The 18,216-nt window shown below is 36.0% G+C and overlaps 1 protein-coding gene across 1 annotated transcript in view; it reads left to right on the forward strand.

Annotated features, from left to right (window-relative positions):
• The window catches only part of TRPM3 (transient receptor potential cation channel subfamily M member 3), a 261,595-nt gene that overhangs the window by 114,588 nt on the left and 128,791 nt on the right, over positions 1-18,216 (forward strand). The window contains exons 2-3 of the mRNA XM_050986919.1: positions 17,177-17,256; positions 17,902-18,106. Coding sequence (XP_050842876.1) covers positions 17,177-17,256; positions 17,902-18,106 — 285 coding nt within the window. The remainder of the gene's footprint in view (positions 1-17,176; positions 17,257-17,901; positions 18,107-18,216) is intronic.

Below are 18,216 nucleotides of genomic sequence, written 5' to 3' on the forward strand. Positions count from 1 at the left end.
GAAAGAAAGTACAGGATTGTTTTGCTTTACTTTCCACCAATGGGCTCCATTCCATCATAGCAGAAAAGTGTTCCAGGCAATGCTCTGCTTTTGTGCTTTTAGCCAAACAATTTTTACCCTGGAAGATCCCTCTGTTGTTGTTAGAGGGAAAGTCTGCTTGATGGTGGTCTCCAAAAATGCTTGGTTTGGTGTCTTCAGCTCTGTTAGCTAAAATGTTAATATGACAATATGTGCTTTGTGGTAAAAATATCAAGATACCATCAAAAAGCTAAACTGAGAACAAATTGTTCTCATTGCAAATGTACATTACAAAATAGCACGTCTGTTGGGCATCTATCTTTGTAAAATATCCTCTTGTCTTTGTTTCTTTATACTTTCCCACATATTTGAGGTCTAACACATTTATGAAGAAGCTCTAGGGGAAATGAAGTAATAACAGTCTGAATAAAATATTCAGAAACTTGAGATATATTGTGTTAGTTTTCAACTCCACTTCAACTGTGACATCCTTTCATTTTTTATTCTGTGTTATTACCTCTTGTGAGGTTTTTTCCCTATAAAAAAAAACTCACATGTTTCAGCTAACTAGCTGTCTGCATATGAATGTAAAATAGCAAACCAGGTGACCTAGATCCTTAGCATTCCCTTATAGAATAAGGTAATACTCTTATTCTTCTTTAAGTTGTGAAAAAGAGACATTTAAAGCAAAGGGAATATCAGCTCTGCGGTTGTAGCTTCCAGGTTTTAGTCTTATTCTTTGGCCATGGAGTTTTTAGAGGTATCTTAATTTTTTATTTTATTTGATATAGACAAAATAAGTACAACTTATGTTATAGAATGCAGCTATCTGTGCTGAAAAGGAAGGCTAAACCAAAGAACACTGCAAAGTACTTTTCAGTATCACAGCTGGAATTTTAAGTACAGTTTATTTGGACAAGCCAATTGCCCAGCAGCATTCAGGCTCTTAAAAACTTCATTTTAGTGCAAACATGCACTACATAACTCAGGACTCATAAAAGTCCTGTGTTGATTATGTGATTTCATGAGAAAATAATGCAGAGGAGCATTTTTCACAAGCAGACCTTGTGCTTATGAGGCTTGCAGTGTGATTTTCATAAATGCAGGCTTCTGATTCTTCCTTAACTTGAGCATTTTGCAGTCATGGACAACCACAAAATCATGACATTTGGGAGAATCCACGGGGAACTTTCATGGGGAACCATTTAGATTTCTTCCTTTTGGTGAAGGATCCAGCTTTCAGAAGTTGACTTTAAATGTCTGCTTCAAAACATACTACACCTAGAGCCATGGTGCTGAATTACTGGTTGGCTGCTGGTGAATTACTGAGTCTAATCTTGTACATTTCCTTTGTAATGAAGCCTTTGAAAATAATAACATGCAGAAAAGTAATTAAAGAATGGGAGGCTTGCAAGGCGTTGCATAGGGCAGATGCTTACTGCAGATGAGTGATTTGCCCTCTAGTAACATTCAAGTGTGAACACAGAGAACAGGAGATCTGTATCAGATGTTTGCCAGATTTGTGGTTGTAATGAGAAGTTTCCAATTCACAGAAATGGAAATCAGTCACCTTCACCAGCATCATCCCCACAACCAGCTACCAATGTCTCCAAGAGCTGGAGGAGCAGAGAATATCCAGCCAAGTTTCAGAGAAAACCCAGCCCAGACTCCTTCTTCAGAGCTCCTTCCTTGACTGCCACTGTTAATTTGGGGTTGCTGACCCGATGTGCCTGTTCTAATGCAGAGATCTGTGCCCTTGGAGCTGCAACCTTCCCAAACCATCAATGAGTTCTTGTGTTTTCTCTGTGCATAATTATGAACTGACAATGCACTTTAAATCCTCAGAGATGAAGGGTTTGTATTATTATTTTTCTTCTGAAAAGGTGTAAAATTGCTGCAGAAACATAAAAGAGGAAAAGAGAATAATATTCCTGGTTGTGCTGCAGTGCAGTCGCTTGGATTACTAAAAAATCAGGCTTTCCTCCACATCAGTAGCCACTCTGGCTTGACCTGTCACTTCTGCCTGCACACTTTTCAAATAGATGTGCTGATCTGATCCTCATTCCTGCTGTGAATCTGTAAATTCTGCAGGCTGGAGAAGATGAACTCATTTTTGGTTGTCATATCTCCTGTTGCAGACCCTCTTCTGCAGATGAAGTAGCAGACAGATTAGTGCTGTTAATGACTCTCTAAGCCATGAGTGTTGCCTGACAAGTCCTAAGGGAGTGACATTAGAAAGCACTAAATTAAATAAATGAAGTCTGATATATAATTTATTTCCAATATTGACATAAAAGTAGAGAAGCTCAGGGCCAAATTTGTCTCTGCATTTCAGTGAGGCTAGACCACTGATCACCATGGCTTTGATTGTCAGAATCAATAGTAAAGTTTGGCCAAATGCAATCCTCATGTAATGCTTTTCAAAAGATGAAACTAATTTTGGTCCTCCTGCATTTCCCTGTGAAATCCACTGAAGTCATCTCTCCAACAGTATTTCCCTTTCCTCTCCGTTAACTGTCTAAAAATAGTGTAAAATATCAATAATTTCCACTGCAACCTTTTTGTTACTTCTTCCAGGATTACTTTTGGTGTGAAGTGTCTCTGTCTTTATGAAATTAGAAACTGTTCTTAGAATATTAACTTCTAAACTTGGAAACCTATCTTGCCATAACAAGTTTACTTATTTGGAGTTATTTTGAAGACAGTAAACATAGCAGAGGTTGACAACAGCAGTAGTAGCTAATTAAGCATTTTTATTAATTTTTTTTCTTTGAAGCTGGTACTGAGCATTTTTCACACTTAGCAGCTCCTCGGGATGCTACAGCCAGGGTGGGGTTGCAGATTGTACCTGTGGAGCACAGCCACCACAGCAGCCTCTTCCCTCCCTGCACAGCTGGCCAGGGCTCTGTGCTAGACAGCAACCAGAGGAAACCTGCACAACTCTGAACTGAGCCCTTCCTCACTGTCCCTTGGAGCTCAGCAGGAATTATTCTGCTTGGCAAAAATAGGAGCTGTTTTATTATCACTACTCTCATAGAAGCAAAGAGGTTTTTCCGGGTGGTTTTGATACAGTTGCTTTTGGTGAGTTATTTTCTTTTATTTAATCCTCTTTTCCAAATCTTACTAAGAATTAGGTTTTTTTTCTTTAGGCAAGACTTTCCAGTGTACAGACAGTGCAGTAAAATTAATATGACCTATTACATTTAATTAAATTTTAAGTTATCATTCATTGAAAAGTCAACAGATAAAATCAATGAAGCAGACATCTTCATTTAGAATTGAAAATTTTCTAAATTAGTTTTTAATAAATTGGTCTTGAGTGAGCCACCAATATTCTTTAACAAGCTACTGACATTCTACAAGTTTTTATAATCGCTCTTAATATGCTGGTCAACTGAAAATAATATTGTCACATAAAAATCTATTAAGAGAGAAACCTAGGGAAACAAACAAATTTAAAATAAAAATTATAAATGTTCCATAACATTGTTTTTCTGATTTTTATTTCCTTTTTTTATAGAAAGAAGAATCAGTGACAGGTTTTGGTGATACATTTAGTAAGGTATTCTTGATGGTGGTCGTAATTCAATCTTTTTAAAAATTATACCAATCCAAGAGAGGACTTTTAAGATCAACATAGTTTGTAAGTTTGCTCAACCAGAGGTACCTCTGTAAATTAGAAAACTGCCAGCTTAAAATACATAAGGTAAAAGCCCTATTATAATGTCACCCTTAGTAGACCCATGGAAAAGGTAATTATTTCAGTCAATGTTATTTTCTTTTGTGAGAGAGCAAAAATTATAGCAACTAATCCACTTCACTGAACAACATTTAGCAGAACTTGGAGGCTTCAATTAACCACTGTTTAATAAAAGTACTAATCTCTATTAAATGAAATCCCTCAAGGGTTCACTTTGAAATGACGCATAAGCAATAAACAGAAAGACCTGATACAGGGACCTGCTGGGGCAGATAGCCGGAATGTGCTGTGTAATCAAATTCTAGAAGATTTAAAAAACAAAATACAAGAAAAAAGGAAAAATTTCTTAAGCCTTTTTAAAGTAAAAAGGGTTTGTATTGTTTTCTTCCTGGTCACCAGATTTTAGTATTCGGCATAGAAAAAAAAAAGTACTACATTAAAGTCTTTATTTCAAAGTCAAGTCAAAACAAGAAAGTAATTGAAAACTACTTATATGCCCTCCTTGTGAATGACCCCCATCATAAAACATAATAAGGCCTGCCTCTGAACTGTTTTTTTCTCGTTATCTGTACTATGAGAAGTCATTAAAATCAGAAACTCTAGTTAATCACAAATTACATGTTTCGTTCCTTCCAGAATCCTCTAGAATATTGCAAGTTGCAGTCAACATAGAGCACTGAAGAGCAGCAGGGATTTTTCCCCTCAGTCACATGTATTTGGGTGTATAGTATTGAATAACCTTGTAGAGTTCAAGTCAATTACTATAAGCACTGCATTGTCATTATCAAAAAGATAATATTTGATAGGTATTAATTTAAAGAAAGGCCCTTACCAAAGTGTTTGCACCTCAAGGAATAAGATTCTTCAGACATGCTTGTATTCTGATTTCTGTCACTGCAAATCTCAGAATAAGCCTCAAAGAATGGAAAAGTAAAATATAACAAAAAAATCCCCACAAAACAAACAAGCAAAGCAAAATCAAACTAACCCCCCAAAAAACCAAGGAAAAAAAAACAAAAAACCCAAAAAAAAAAAAAAAAAAAAAAAAAAAAAAAAAAAAAAAAAAAAAAAAAAACCAAAAACCCCAAACCAAACCAAAACAAAAAAACACCTCAGTGAAATAACTCACAAAAAACCCCCAAATGAATTGCCTATGATAAGGTTTCATATAAGTCACTTTGTGTCTGGGAATTTAAATTCCAACTCTGTTACCTGTGGATGAGCATAATGGCAATTTTGGCAGTCTCATCTAACCCTTCAGCAACCCCTACCAACTTTCATGGGGTGACAGGGTGGAAGTTGCACTGCCACACCAGTGGTGTTACTATTTTAGACATGATCTAAGCCATCCTAGATCAGCTAAGCTCTCTTTCTCTTGTACACCTTTCCAAGTAGGAAGAGTCAGCTGTGACTACCTAGACTGACCAGCTCACTCAGAAGCCGCACCAATGCCTGTTTTCTTAGGACCATAGCTTGCAGTGAGGTCAAGAATGGTTTAAGGAAGTCATTTGGGTTTTCTGAGAGGTACTGACTAGCCTGCAGACAAAATTTCAATACTTCATAAAAGGTTGTTCCACAAAATCCATATATTCACATGAAAATATTTTACTGGGTTTTGGAGGAAAAAAAACAGAAGATCTACCAAGAAGTAGAGACAGTTGTCTTCTTCCTGCCTTCATGTTCGAATGCCTTCACAGTGGCTTTCCAAGATGTTTCCTGTGATGGTAAAAAAGTAATCTTAGTCCTCTGCAGGTTGTATCATCAATCAGTAGCCTTTACCATGACAAATAATTTCAAAATTTTATGGAGAAAGAGAAAATGGTGCTCATTCCCACAGAGTGGGGATATTGGAGGATGAGTGTTTACAACTTTTTTCGCCTTTGAGTCTGAGTCCTTTTCCAAGGCTTCATCAAGATTATTCACGCTTGCTGTTTATTTCTATGTTGGTGTAGTGGGGATCCTCGACTCCAATTATGTTTTGTGCTTATGCATATGTAGATACAGTTGCTGGAGTTATTGCATGTAAGGAATATTACATGCCAAAGAAATTTTTTTGTTGATATCCTTTCTGGCAGCTAGTTAACAAAACTAGGAAAATAAAATTATCCGTTGTGGCTAAAACCACAAGAAACTATGGCAGCAGTGTGACAACATGGGGCTTGTTTTCCTCATTGTTTGGCTCCAGTCTTTCAATTTTTCCAAAATCTTGAAACTGTGAGTTGCCCAAAAGCAAGAATTTGCAGGATTTGAGAGTTAATGAGGCCCACCCAGGTTCACTATAAAATTCTAATCATAATTTTAATTCAAGGATTAAAAATGAAACTGTAGGACCGTCTTAATGGTCTAGTTAAATCAGAGCCAGAACGGGCTGAAAGAAGGCCTGTCAGTAAACCTTTCAAACATCAAGCAAAGCTCATTCTGTAAATTGAAACAGAATGGAAAATCCACCCAAATATTTTCTATTATCTATAATGTAGGTTGTAATTATGTGTTGATTCATAGCATGGTTAATATGATTAAATTTTGACATAGATCAACTTCAAAGTAATTTCTTACACAAGAATTTAAAATTAAAATCCTGCTTGAGATTTGTATTATGTCTTTTCCTTACGGGATTCTGCAGATTTAACCAAGTTTAAAACTTACTGAAACAGAAATACTAGCTGATCCTTTTTGCAACATTCCTTTTAAGATCCTCTGTTCAGATCAAACAAGAAACATGAAATGTACCTATATAAATTTATATTTCTAGTGACTTTCTTCTTTTCTTAGTCTGAGATTTAAAAAGAATTTATGTCTCAAGGCTATTCTTTTTCTTATAGTTTGACCCTGGAGAAAAGTAATGAAACTTTATAAATTCTTATTTGGTGATTGCCACTTTATTATTAAAAAATACTATATGTTTTCTTTTGCTTAAGCTATGTGGTACATCAGAAGAAAACAGGATTAATGGATTTCTATGCACAGAAAGAAAAAAATAAGATTAATGCATCTTAGAAAAATAGATGTTCTTTTACAGTCATACTTAAGTCATAGAGCATTGGAATAACTTACATTGAATGTAACTTATAAGATTTTACTTCGTTTTCCAATTTAAAAAGTGCATGCTGAGGAATACCCTGTGAAATTGCACAGTCCACAGGGAAAACCAGAAATAGTTATTGTACACTATATGTATAAATTTTTTGCCATATAGGGAGCTATGTGGCAAAAAAATACCTTGCCTCTTGTGCTTCTGTAAAATTGGGTTCAAAATGTGATAGATTTATGTACTTTTTAATTCTATCTCTCCGCAATTTTCCTGTTTTCAGGGTCCTGTAGGGCTCTTGGATCAGGTAGTCTGACTGCCTTCAACTGACAGGGAGAGGAGTTGACAGCAGTAGTCACAGTGGTCTTTGTTTCTTCTTTGAAGTTGAATCAGACTGATGAGGATGAGAAGGAAAAGGGAAAGTGGCATTGCCAAGGCCAGTAAAGGAGCAATGATCAGCACTAGAGTATCAACCTAACCTGGATGAAGAATATTGTAGTGTAGTAGACAAAGGCCTGTAAGCTTTCTCACGTAGTTGTGATTCTAACTGAGAAATACTAGAAAGACAAGGAAAAATCTTTGATGTGAAAAAAGTAATTCCTTGTCTCTTGAACCTGACAGCCATGTGCATGACATAGAATTCTTACGGGCAGAATACGACCAAAAAACCATAAATATGTCACTAGTTTTAGCATGAGTCATTTTTACATGAGCACAGCAATGTAGGTTACAAAATAAGAGCTTTTTTAGAAAAACTACTGACTTACATAATGCTGTAAACATTTGGTCAGAGGTATAGAATCTTTCTAGTTCTACAATGATCTAAGTGTTTCAGTTTTGCTGAACTATGATATTTTAAATATGCTGCCTGCATCATCACACAATTGCACACTCTTCCCTCACAAAAGCATTGTAGGTTTAAAGCAGAAGCAAAATCCATAGAAACAGTTTCTCATACTGTTCACAACAGCTGAACCAGGCTTTATCTAGTTGACAGGGTTCCAAACTGATAATTCCCTCCCATTACTTGTGTTCTCCAGGTATTTTGAACCACATAGTTCACAGCTATATAAATTTGTTGTAGACAATACGATGAAACTATCTTTCTAAAAGAAAAGATATCTGTATATTACCATATTTCTGATTAATTCAGGAATTTATTAATGAGATGATACTTTAGTTGTGTTTTTCTTGTTTGTTTGTTTGTTTGTTTGTTTATTCCTGAACTAAAACATTGCATTAGGTAGATAATTGCAACTTGGATGATATTTTTCAGGAAAATCAAATATTAAAAGCTCTGTGACTTAACAGGGGAAAAAATGCTAACTATAGAGCTAAGCCTAGATTATAATAATTCTGAAACACTATAATGCCAAAATCACTAGGAATTAAAATAATATAATGCCAAACTTCATGGGAGTTTTTCTAAAAAAAATTTAACATACTGCAGGGAACAAGGGTCCTTTCTCAAAAACAGATTTATGAGAGATTTGCTGTGTGTTTGCTAATTCAACTGGCAATAAGATATTTTTAATGAATTATGTTTTTCTTTTGGTTTCTCACTTTTATTTACCCCTGCCCAAAATCAAAGATCACTATGGATTGCACAGCAGCAGTTTTATCAAGCAGCTCTGGACATTCTCTAATATTTTCCTTCGCATGGTGTCAGACAAGGCAGAGAAGGAAGGTTTGCAGTTGAAGGAGAGGAGATGTTCAAGCAGTTGTGTGGAAGGATCCATATGAGGATCTAGAAAGAGGTTTGTTGGAAAGAGCTGCTGTATTCCTGGCTGCAGGGGCTGTTGCAGATGCTGGAGGGCTGTTCCCTCTTCCCCTGTTCAGTGCTGCTTTTGCCTGCTTCCTGAAGTGCATCTGCTCTTTTTGATCTGACCATAAGTGAGCAGGTACAGACAACAAATTGAAAATAAAGCATTTACTTCTTATTAAGCATCATATTTGTGAATGCTTTTCTATTCACTCTTTGTGCTAATGTCAGATTTGAATGTAAACTCTCAAAACTAAAAACTTGTCCATACTTCCTCAATTCAACACCTTGTTTGGTGAATGATAGCTGTTTGAGTCAAAGTCAAAATATTCATTTTGATAATATGCCAGAAATGTTTTCCTTAGATCTGATGACAGTATCAAGACTTGCTAAGATTTTACTCAGCTTTGTTTCAAGTGATAAATCACTGGCACCTTTTGTTCAATATTTCCCTGTAATATTTAAGAGTTAGCTAAAGTATTGCATTTATTTTCAGTTCAAATGTCACTGAAATCAAAGGTCACAATGGATCATATAACAAAAATTACATCTGAAATTTTGAAGCTGTTGTTTATAATTAAATTTAAATGTCAAATGAGGGAGAAATATTGTAACTAATTCAGAATATGTCCACCATCTCTTGAAGAGAACATAGATAAACAAGCTAGCATTAAAAATACTCTTGTCAATGCCACCATTTGGCTATTGGAATCTAAACAATACAGGAGGTTCGGCAGATGCCTAAAACATATCTCTCTGTTACTTGATGTTCCCTAGGGTTCCCTAGAATTCAATAAAATCTGGTGCTTAAAGCATTGGGAAAAGAAAAATGAGAAACACAGGTTGTAGGACAGAAAATGAAATAGCTGCATCTGTGCAGGATTTGTGCAATTTAGTACTCATGTTTTTGCACTATAAAGATGGCACAAATGGTCCAGGAGGCTTCCAACACAGTTGGCACACCCTGAAGAGTGTGACACAAAGACAGTTACAAGAATTGCTGAGAGATGTGGCTGAAGTTTTAGCACAGTCAGAGGACACCTGGTGAGATGTGCCCAGGAATGATGGAGGGGGTGAAGCCACCACCCCCACCAAAGCCTCACACAGAGGATGCCCGTGGTACTGCATTATTCAGGGGGCTAGAGAGGGACTTGGGAGTAAACACAGCATGCTAGATAAGATGAAATGTGAACAGGGACATGAAATTAGTTCAGGTGAATGTTTAGGCTTGGGGAACATCTGGAATCCTCATTTGTTCAGGCCCTTTCATGCAGCTATGTACTATTTAATTTTAATTCTTTCATCAGCTCAGCACCCACACAGTGGCTAACAAAACCACCTCAATCAATCTAATGAAAAAGTAGACAGTGTTATAGCTGTCATACATTTATGAGGTAGAATAACTAGTTCAGTCCAGAATTAGATTCTGTGCATAACTCCTACGTGTGCATTTTAACCTCACGATTTTTATTAGACAGCATGAGACCTTGCTTAATGTGAAAGTAATTTCCTTCCTTAGTTTGAAGAGTTAGGAGTATTGTCGTACTCTTTTAGAATCCAGAAACAAGCTTAGTAGTTTAAAAGATAAATATCCTACCAGGACTGAGTGGCAGAACAACATTTCCTGTGTATTTTGCTTTCTAGTCATGTGCTTGACTACAGACATGTATGATATCATTTTTATTATGATTTTTAAGCTGCATTTAACATAAATTAGAACTTCATATTGGTTTATTACTGCTCTGTAATAAAGATTTCATTAAAACAGCTTGATTTTTATAACTGTTCTTCACCATTAATATTGTAAATTCTTTACTACACTTAAGGGAAGTATTGGAGTTTAGCTATATACTTCTGTGAAAGTTTACCACAGCGCTCAGTTGCGATGGTCAAGAAAACAAAATCAATCTTTTATGGTAGTTACTAGGCAAGAAATAGATTCCAAACTACTGAATATTCTCTTGCCACAACACCAATCTGTAGTCAGGCCACCATTGGTGCAGAGTTTTGATTCCTCCCAGAAGAAGAATCAAGTTGAAAAAGGTTTGGAGAGAAGCACAAGGATGATGAAAGGTAATAAACAGCTTCTGTGTGAAGGGGGTACTTGATAAATGATTAATCTGGGGAAAAAAAAGTTCTTCAGAAGGTATCTTGAAAACCATAACTGGTATGAAGGGATGGATGGGAACTGGGTGTTCACTGCCTCTCTCTGCAATGGGAAACCATGAGGAGTCAAGTTCAAAACAAAGAGAAGGAAGTGTTTCCCTCTGCAGCAAGGAGAAAGAGGTGAAGATGCTGAAAGCTAAGAAGAACTCAGCAGGCAAGTTGATAGGAGAAATAGCCCTCTGTCAGGGTTACAGAGCATGTAGAAATCACAAATATGCAGGAAGTCCGTGAGAAGAAGGTAATTGCTAGCTAAGAAATTTCTAAGGGAAAGCATTATACACATTTTATGTGTTTTCCCTTTCTTATAGCCCCTATTTATGACACTGGTAAAGATCAAACAGAGGTCTAAAAACCTATCACCTTTTCAAGTAAGGCTTTCTTGTTAGAAAGGGTTTTTTACTTATTTGAAAAACTTTAAACTCACAGCAACTTGGGTGAAATCAGAAGAAATATGTATCTGAAGATAGGTTTAAGTTGATAGGCTTCATTCTTCCTTTCATATGCTAAAACTCATAAGAGGAAAACACTTTTTGAAAGTGTTCTTTACATTATATCCTTCGTTTTAATGGCATTTTCTTTAAAATTTTCCCCTTACACTTCTACAGATCTTAAGGAAGCCAGTAGGACCCTGAATGTCTACACCAGTTTTGAATCTTATCATTCTCCCTAGTTATTTTTAAAATATCTGTTAAGCTTTCAGTCAAATTGTCATAGCATGGATAATAATGACATATGTTTGTTCCATATAATGTCTATATAAACCATAAATGCACATTTCCACTGTAGCATGAGCAAATACATAACATTTTCATTTCTGTCTCCTTGCAGTAAGAAAAATGTCAGACATAATCACTAAATCATTAACCATTGAATGAAAAGCTCCTAATTATTTTTAAATTACTTTATTTCTTCTGAATACAGTATAAAAATTACATGTGGTAAACAATGCTAGGACATAATTTCTGTAACAGACTGTAACAACAAGTGACTGTATTCTATGCCCTCCAATTCTATACTGTATACAACTTGATTTTCAAGATAATTCAGCATTGTTTTTGTAACAAGTCTGATGATAAACTGCTTGAGAAGCCTGTTAGAAAAAGAGCAAAACATGCATAAGTACAGCTCTAGTGGGTAAAGGTCAGATTGCCACCCTCTAAGATGATACTAGCAATAAATTTCTGTTAGAAAATTAAATCTTTTGGGACAGCCCAATGATTCCTGAGATAATGTTCAAACAAGTGAATTCCTAATGCTTCAAGAATGACATAGAAGTGCTTATAGTGCTTATAATTGCACAGTGTTGAAATGAGGCTTAGAAATTTGTCCCAAGCATGTGCCTTATAATAAGGTTAAACTGAAGCATTGCCCTCCTCTGTACTAATATAGCTATAGAAATTTACAGGTACAGGGTTGTTATTCAGACACAGTGGAATTTTCCCATTTGGTTAAGGAATACTAATCACATCAGTTCTCAATGGAATTGATGCCACTCTGTCGCTATATCCTCCTCTAATCCTCTCTGTAATTTGCTTCAGTAATACTCCATTGCCTGTCCAGCTTCTCTGTCCCCCTGCAAAGTAGGGAAAGGCTTCAAACACCTCTCTTTCCCCAGTGAAACTTCTTTAAGTACTTGCCCTCATGAGCAATCAGTACTGCATTCATTGCTAAGTGCTGTTTTAATGCTTTGTTTCATAAACATTGAGGTGGGTGGAAGATTTTATCATTAAATGGGCAGCATTCACTCTGAAAGCCCTATTTTGCTTTCAGAATGAATGCTCAATATTGCAGTTGTACAATATTGAAACAAACACCTGTCTCTGTGTATTGGCTCTTTCTTTATTACGCCTCAAAAAATAGAAATAAGTATGGCACTGGTAGTTCCATTGTCACACAGTCCTAGGTTAATGCATCTTTAAATAAACAAAGACAGTTGTAATTACCTTAGCATGAGTTGTATACGTATATAACTCTGAAGTCCCTACCTATAAAATGTCCTAGTGCCACTGGGTGACATTTAAGAATTAATATAACCATTGTTTCTTTTTTTGATTTCTTAAGACAAAAGATGTGGGGTTTGCCCCATGTTACTCTACAAGCTGAAACCTGAATCCAGGATCAATCTCCATGATTTTGTCAGGTTCAAATAGTGAAGCTTCATTTCAGAGTCAATTGAGATTCTTAACCTGTTACCTCAATCTTTCCTTTCTCTTAACCTGTTACCTCATTTCCTTTCTTTACCTCGCTCTTTCTCCATCCTCTCTACCAAACCAAATTCCCTAGTGTTAAAAAGCAAGCTGTCTTTACCTGTTGTCTCCCCGTCATATTCTTTACTTCACTGAACTGTTTACTAGCTGCTTTCCTGGCTCCAACTTTGCCTTTGTCAATCTCTACAGACCATCTTTGGTCCAATCCTGTGTTTAAGAGATCTGACAAGATAAGCACACAATCTCTGGTTCAGAAACCTCACAGGTCACAGGTTTGCTGGAAAAGAATGTGTGGGGGCTTTATTTTGTTTTTGTTGGGGGTGTTTTGTTTTGTTTTGTTTTGGGGGGGGGTCTGTGTGTGTATACTCCTATATACACAGAGGATGTGTATGCACATTCTTAATATATGCATTAATATTTACATAATACATGTATGTGTTTTACAAAAAAAACTTAGGGAACCAAGAGACAAAAGCAATCCCCACATGTGTGATGGTGTAAGAAGTTTAAAAGTTGATGCATATTCTCAGCCTTGCCCATTCTGGGCCCATCAGAGCTAATGTACGTGCAGAACAGTTTTGTGCTTGTGCATTCCTCATCATCAAGGGTGGACAGAATATTTTTCATGCATTATATGCACCTTAATGATAAGGAAAGGAAGGGATGTAGGCATATGTAGGAGTAGAGAGTGGCTAATGCAAACGTGGTGGTGGGAGTAAGAGTCAAAACACTTTATGTGTCAAAAACATTTGAAGTAAGCAACTAAACCTATGTTATTGCTAGTTACTAAAGTAAAAATTAGGTGGTTGTTCATATGAAAACGTTGTTCATCTGTGTTAATATCAAGAGGGTACTGTAAGGAAGTAGCCCCCAAATTTGTAAATATTCAACTTTTGGTTAAAGTTACCAGCTTTTAATTACGATGAAAACAATGCAGCTGCTTGTTTCTGAAGGACAAAGGTTTGTGTTTATGAAAAGTTATATGCACTACAGTATAGCAGTTTTGGTGGGAAACAGTGACAAAACCCCAGTTTCTTTGGAAAAATTTTATTGTTGATTATTTGCAATATATTTCAACTGTGTATAGATTTCTCACAGTTGCCCAATAAACACACTGGTTTCATTCTTTGGACCTTAACAGTTTCTCCTGTGTTCTCAAGCTCTTTCCAGCTTAGTACAGTGTTTCTTTTGATGGATTGGTTTTCCTGAGTCAAACTTAAGAACTCAGAGCATCTTATCACACTTTGACCAGCTCACTTTCTCAGGGGCAAAGAAGAGGGGAGACAAAAAGCCCATCAAGGCTTGTGCCAGTTAAATCCAAGCTCTCAAGGGATTTGTTTTTCTTTTGGCGTCAGATTAGATGTTCAAACCAAGCGGTGTTGTGGGGCCATGGGTGAGTGCCCACTGAACCCTGAACAAGGCTAATCCCACAGCAGCACATTCCAAGCAGCTAATGGGTGCGAGGGCTTTGCTGGCTCCCCCGTCGCTGAGCGCCTTGCGCGGGCCCAGCACAAAGGAGTTATTAGCAAAGAGCGGCACGGCGAAACGTGGGCAGCGGGGTTTGCTCCGGGACAGCCTTAAACGCCAAGTCTGACACTCAGGTAAAGAAAAGAGAGAAAGAAAATGTCCGTGGTGAGATTTTGCAGCCAGGTTAATAAAAAGAGAGACTCACCTGGAGAGTTAAACTATGAAAAAACTGAATTCAAGTGTGGTGTGTACTTTATGAATTCGCTGTGGACTTTAATTTGACTCATTAACCATTACTAAAGGAGTCTTTGAAGAGAAAGAGAAGATAAGCTTCTTGCTCTACTACTCTTGAAAATACTTTGCTATAGTCTTCTAAACTCTTTATTACTTTACTAATGTGCATTATAAGTGAGAGTTTAATGCAGACAGTTTAGTTATTAATATGTTGATTTCCTGAAGTTATTCTGTTATGAAGACTCTGCAGCAAGTAGTATAATTTGTTATATCTCTGAGCTTTATAGTTCATTGCAAATTATATCTATTGCAGAAAGATAACTGGCATGGGGCAGTGCAACCAGATGCTTTCTTTAAATTTGGAAGGAGAAGTAATTATGAGATTAGTAAATCACATATTTTGCCATCACAACTCTGCCGGGTAGGAGAGTACATTGTTTGAGATCTAAAAGCTGGAAAGTATCTTTTTCTGATATGAATAAAGAAGATCTTAAACCCCTGTTATTTTTACAATATTTTATTTGAAGAAATGTAATGAAAATTCAAATGCAAATTATTATTTTTGGTAATACCTTTTTTTTTAATGTAGCTGTGTTTCTTTTCCACAAAAAACCCCAAATTTTAAATGTCAGTTTCTTGGGTTTTGAAAGCTTGCTTTTATATGTAGTGAAAAAATTTCAGTGAGGTACCTGTTATGGCACCTTTTCATACTGCAACTTGAGATAAATTTAGCTAGTGACCACCTTTAGAAAAGACACATTAGTTCTAGGTAGCCAGAGAATTCACCATGGCAAATGTTTGCAGAAAAGGATGAAAATAGTAATATATTTGATAAAGGATATTTAGAAGTTATAATAAGTTAAATCTCAAGGCAGTCTCTCTTATATATAGGTGAAGTATAACTCTTTTAGCTTTCAGAATTTCTATTTAGCTATACTTTGTTCAAACAAAACATATCTTGCCCAACCTTCTATAATACATTAGCATGTATAACATCCTGTTTGCTACCATGAGAAAATGTATGGAGACTAAAGATAAAATATTGCTAAATAGCACCAGTAACTACTAGATCCAGCAAGGAATTATTTTCTCTGTAAAAAACAGAAGAATAAATTCTATATACTGGGATTGGTAAGTAGAAGACATAGCTAGAAATTCTTGTGATGTTATTTTAAAATTTGTGACTTTCACTGACTCCAATAAATTTCTCTACTTCACAGTAATTTTCACATGTTTCAGAAGCAGAGTGCTCTGGTTTTAAACATGAAAAGCAGGAAACAGATTGAGTTGACAAGAAGGTGACATTACACAGTGATGTAACATTAGTTAGTGAAAATAATATGCAGGTATTACTTATATATCCTTGCATAGTAAACAGTAACATCAGTTAGTTACAAAGGCAATTTCCAAAGTTGTCCTTTCATAGAGGAAAGATGCTCATATTTCCTTTAAATTGCTTAAAGTTCATTTCGCTTTACTTAATTCTCTAATAATTTTTTCATAGTCCATAGTTTATAGTTCTGTTTATGCTGTGCAGTAAATGGGTAATTTTATTATTTAAATGTATTAAGTTAATCTGTTTTAAATGAATTTTCAAAGGAAAGCTTCAACTCATCTTATTAAATGAAATAATAGAGTTCTATGTGTGTGAATGTTTTAGAGAGCTTGCCAGAACTCATATTATATGGAGTGAGGATTTCCTAGATAATTAAAAATATTTCAGAGCTCTAAAATTCTCTCCTTTCTTGTTTTGTGTTTGTTCTTCTCTTTTCCCTTTTTCTTTCCTACCCATCTCTCTGTTTGAAAAGACTTCTTGGTTACCTGACTTTTCAAGTCTGTTTGAAAAGACTTCTTGGTTACCTGCAACATAGTCTTATGTTGCAGGAAACTTCTTGGTTTCCTGCGACATAAGACTATGTTGCAGGAAATTTCCTGCTTTTATGTGAAGGTGTGATGGATGAGCTTGAGTGTTATGAACAACCATAGCTAGTATTTTAGAGGCTACCTGCCAATCATCTGACTAAATATATTAAAATTTTTTGTGTCTTGTTTCAAAAACAGATCTTCCTCTTTTTAAATTTTTTTCTTTTTTTTTTTTTTTTTTTTAGGTCTCTATATAGAAACTGTAGTTTCTGTTTCTGTGTTAAACAGCACTCTCAGTGCTTGTGTAAAAATATTTCAGGTAATTTTGTTGGTTTGGTTGTAGGTTTTCTGATTAGAGCTGGCTTAGTTGTTTCACTGATATGGAAAAAGAGGTGTTTTTAGTGAATAAGTGTAGGATTTTTTCTGCCATGAATAAAGGTTTAGAGTTTGAGTTCATTCTTCTCAAGAGATTTCTTCCTCTGATAGATGAATATGGTAATAGCGAAGAGGTCATCTGGCTAGTGAATAAGAAAAGAATATTAAAACCTTGTTTTGGGTGCTTAGCTCTAGAAGGGAACCATAGTTCTAATGGAATATTTGCCCTCTACAAAATATGCACTGCTTATCTGAAGAGTCAGTGAAATTTCCTCTTAAAAATTTTTCTACAGCTTTACTATAAGTTGTATATAATACAAAACCAGAGCTCAAGGCATTTCCTTTCTCTTTTTTAGGCACAGAAATCATGGATAGAAAGAGCATTTTACAAGAGAGAATGTGTCCATATCATACCCAGCACCAAAGACCCCCATAGGTAATTGCATGTTACTTGTATGAAAAGTGAAAGTTGGTTAAAAAAGAAGTATCTCTATAGATGTGTGAATAGAATGGATATGGAGATAAATATTTTGTAAACTTATTTAATCAGAAGGTGTTTGAATTACATCTGGAGTGATGGATTCCTATAGGAACAATTTGTTTACATTTCAAAACTTATTTCATAAGAAAAAAGATAACTCAAGGGTGGGTCAGCATCTGTGTTTAACTTCCTTATCTTCTTAGCTCAGTATTCAGTGCACTGAATATTTACCTAAATTGGATGCATGACACACAATACTGTCAAAAGCAAATAGGCACATTAAACTGGCAATTTAAAATTTGTGCTAATCCATGCAAAAGCTGATTACTTGTCCTGATGTTCCTTGAAGAAAAGAGATGGTCTTTGATTTCATTTTGTACATATTTAGAACAAAGCATGATTTTTTTGAAACACAGGAGAGTCCCAAGTAAACGGGACACAGGGGAAAAAAGGGTAATATATATACTTTGCTGCTTCCATACATAAAGGCTTCAGGAAAGGAAACAGCAGAGCTGAAAAGGGGTCGGCTTCTTTTTGTAGTTTGTTTCCCTGCTGAGTTTATACACGCACACGACTTGAGTTCTCTGTTTAATGTCTTAGGTGTTGCTGTGGGCGTCTAACAGGCCAGCACATTGGACAGCCTCCAAGCACCTCCGTTACTCAGAATGAGAAGAGTGAGACCAGGCTCGCTCGCAATGACATCCAGTCGGAGAAGTGGTCCATCAGCAAGCACACGCAGCTCAGCCCGACGGACGCCTTTGGAACCATTGAGTTCCAAGGAGGAGGCCACTCCAATAAAGCCATGGTAACCATGTTTTTCTCTTAGATAGATAATGCTGCTAGCTAGAAGCGAGCGTTCACAAAGAATGGACAGCGTTCTTTCTTAACTTCATGCTGAAGTGTTATGGAGTGTAT

The sequence above is a fragment of the Serinus canaria genome, chromosome Z, assembly GCF_022539315.1.
Source record: "Serinus canaria isolate serCan28SL12 chromosome Z, serCan2020, whole genome shotgun sequence".
NCBI classification, from domain to species: domain Eukaryota; kingdom Metazoa; phylum Chordata; class Aves; order Passeriformes; family Fringillidae; genus Serinus; species Serinus canaria.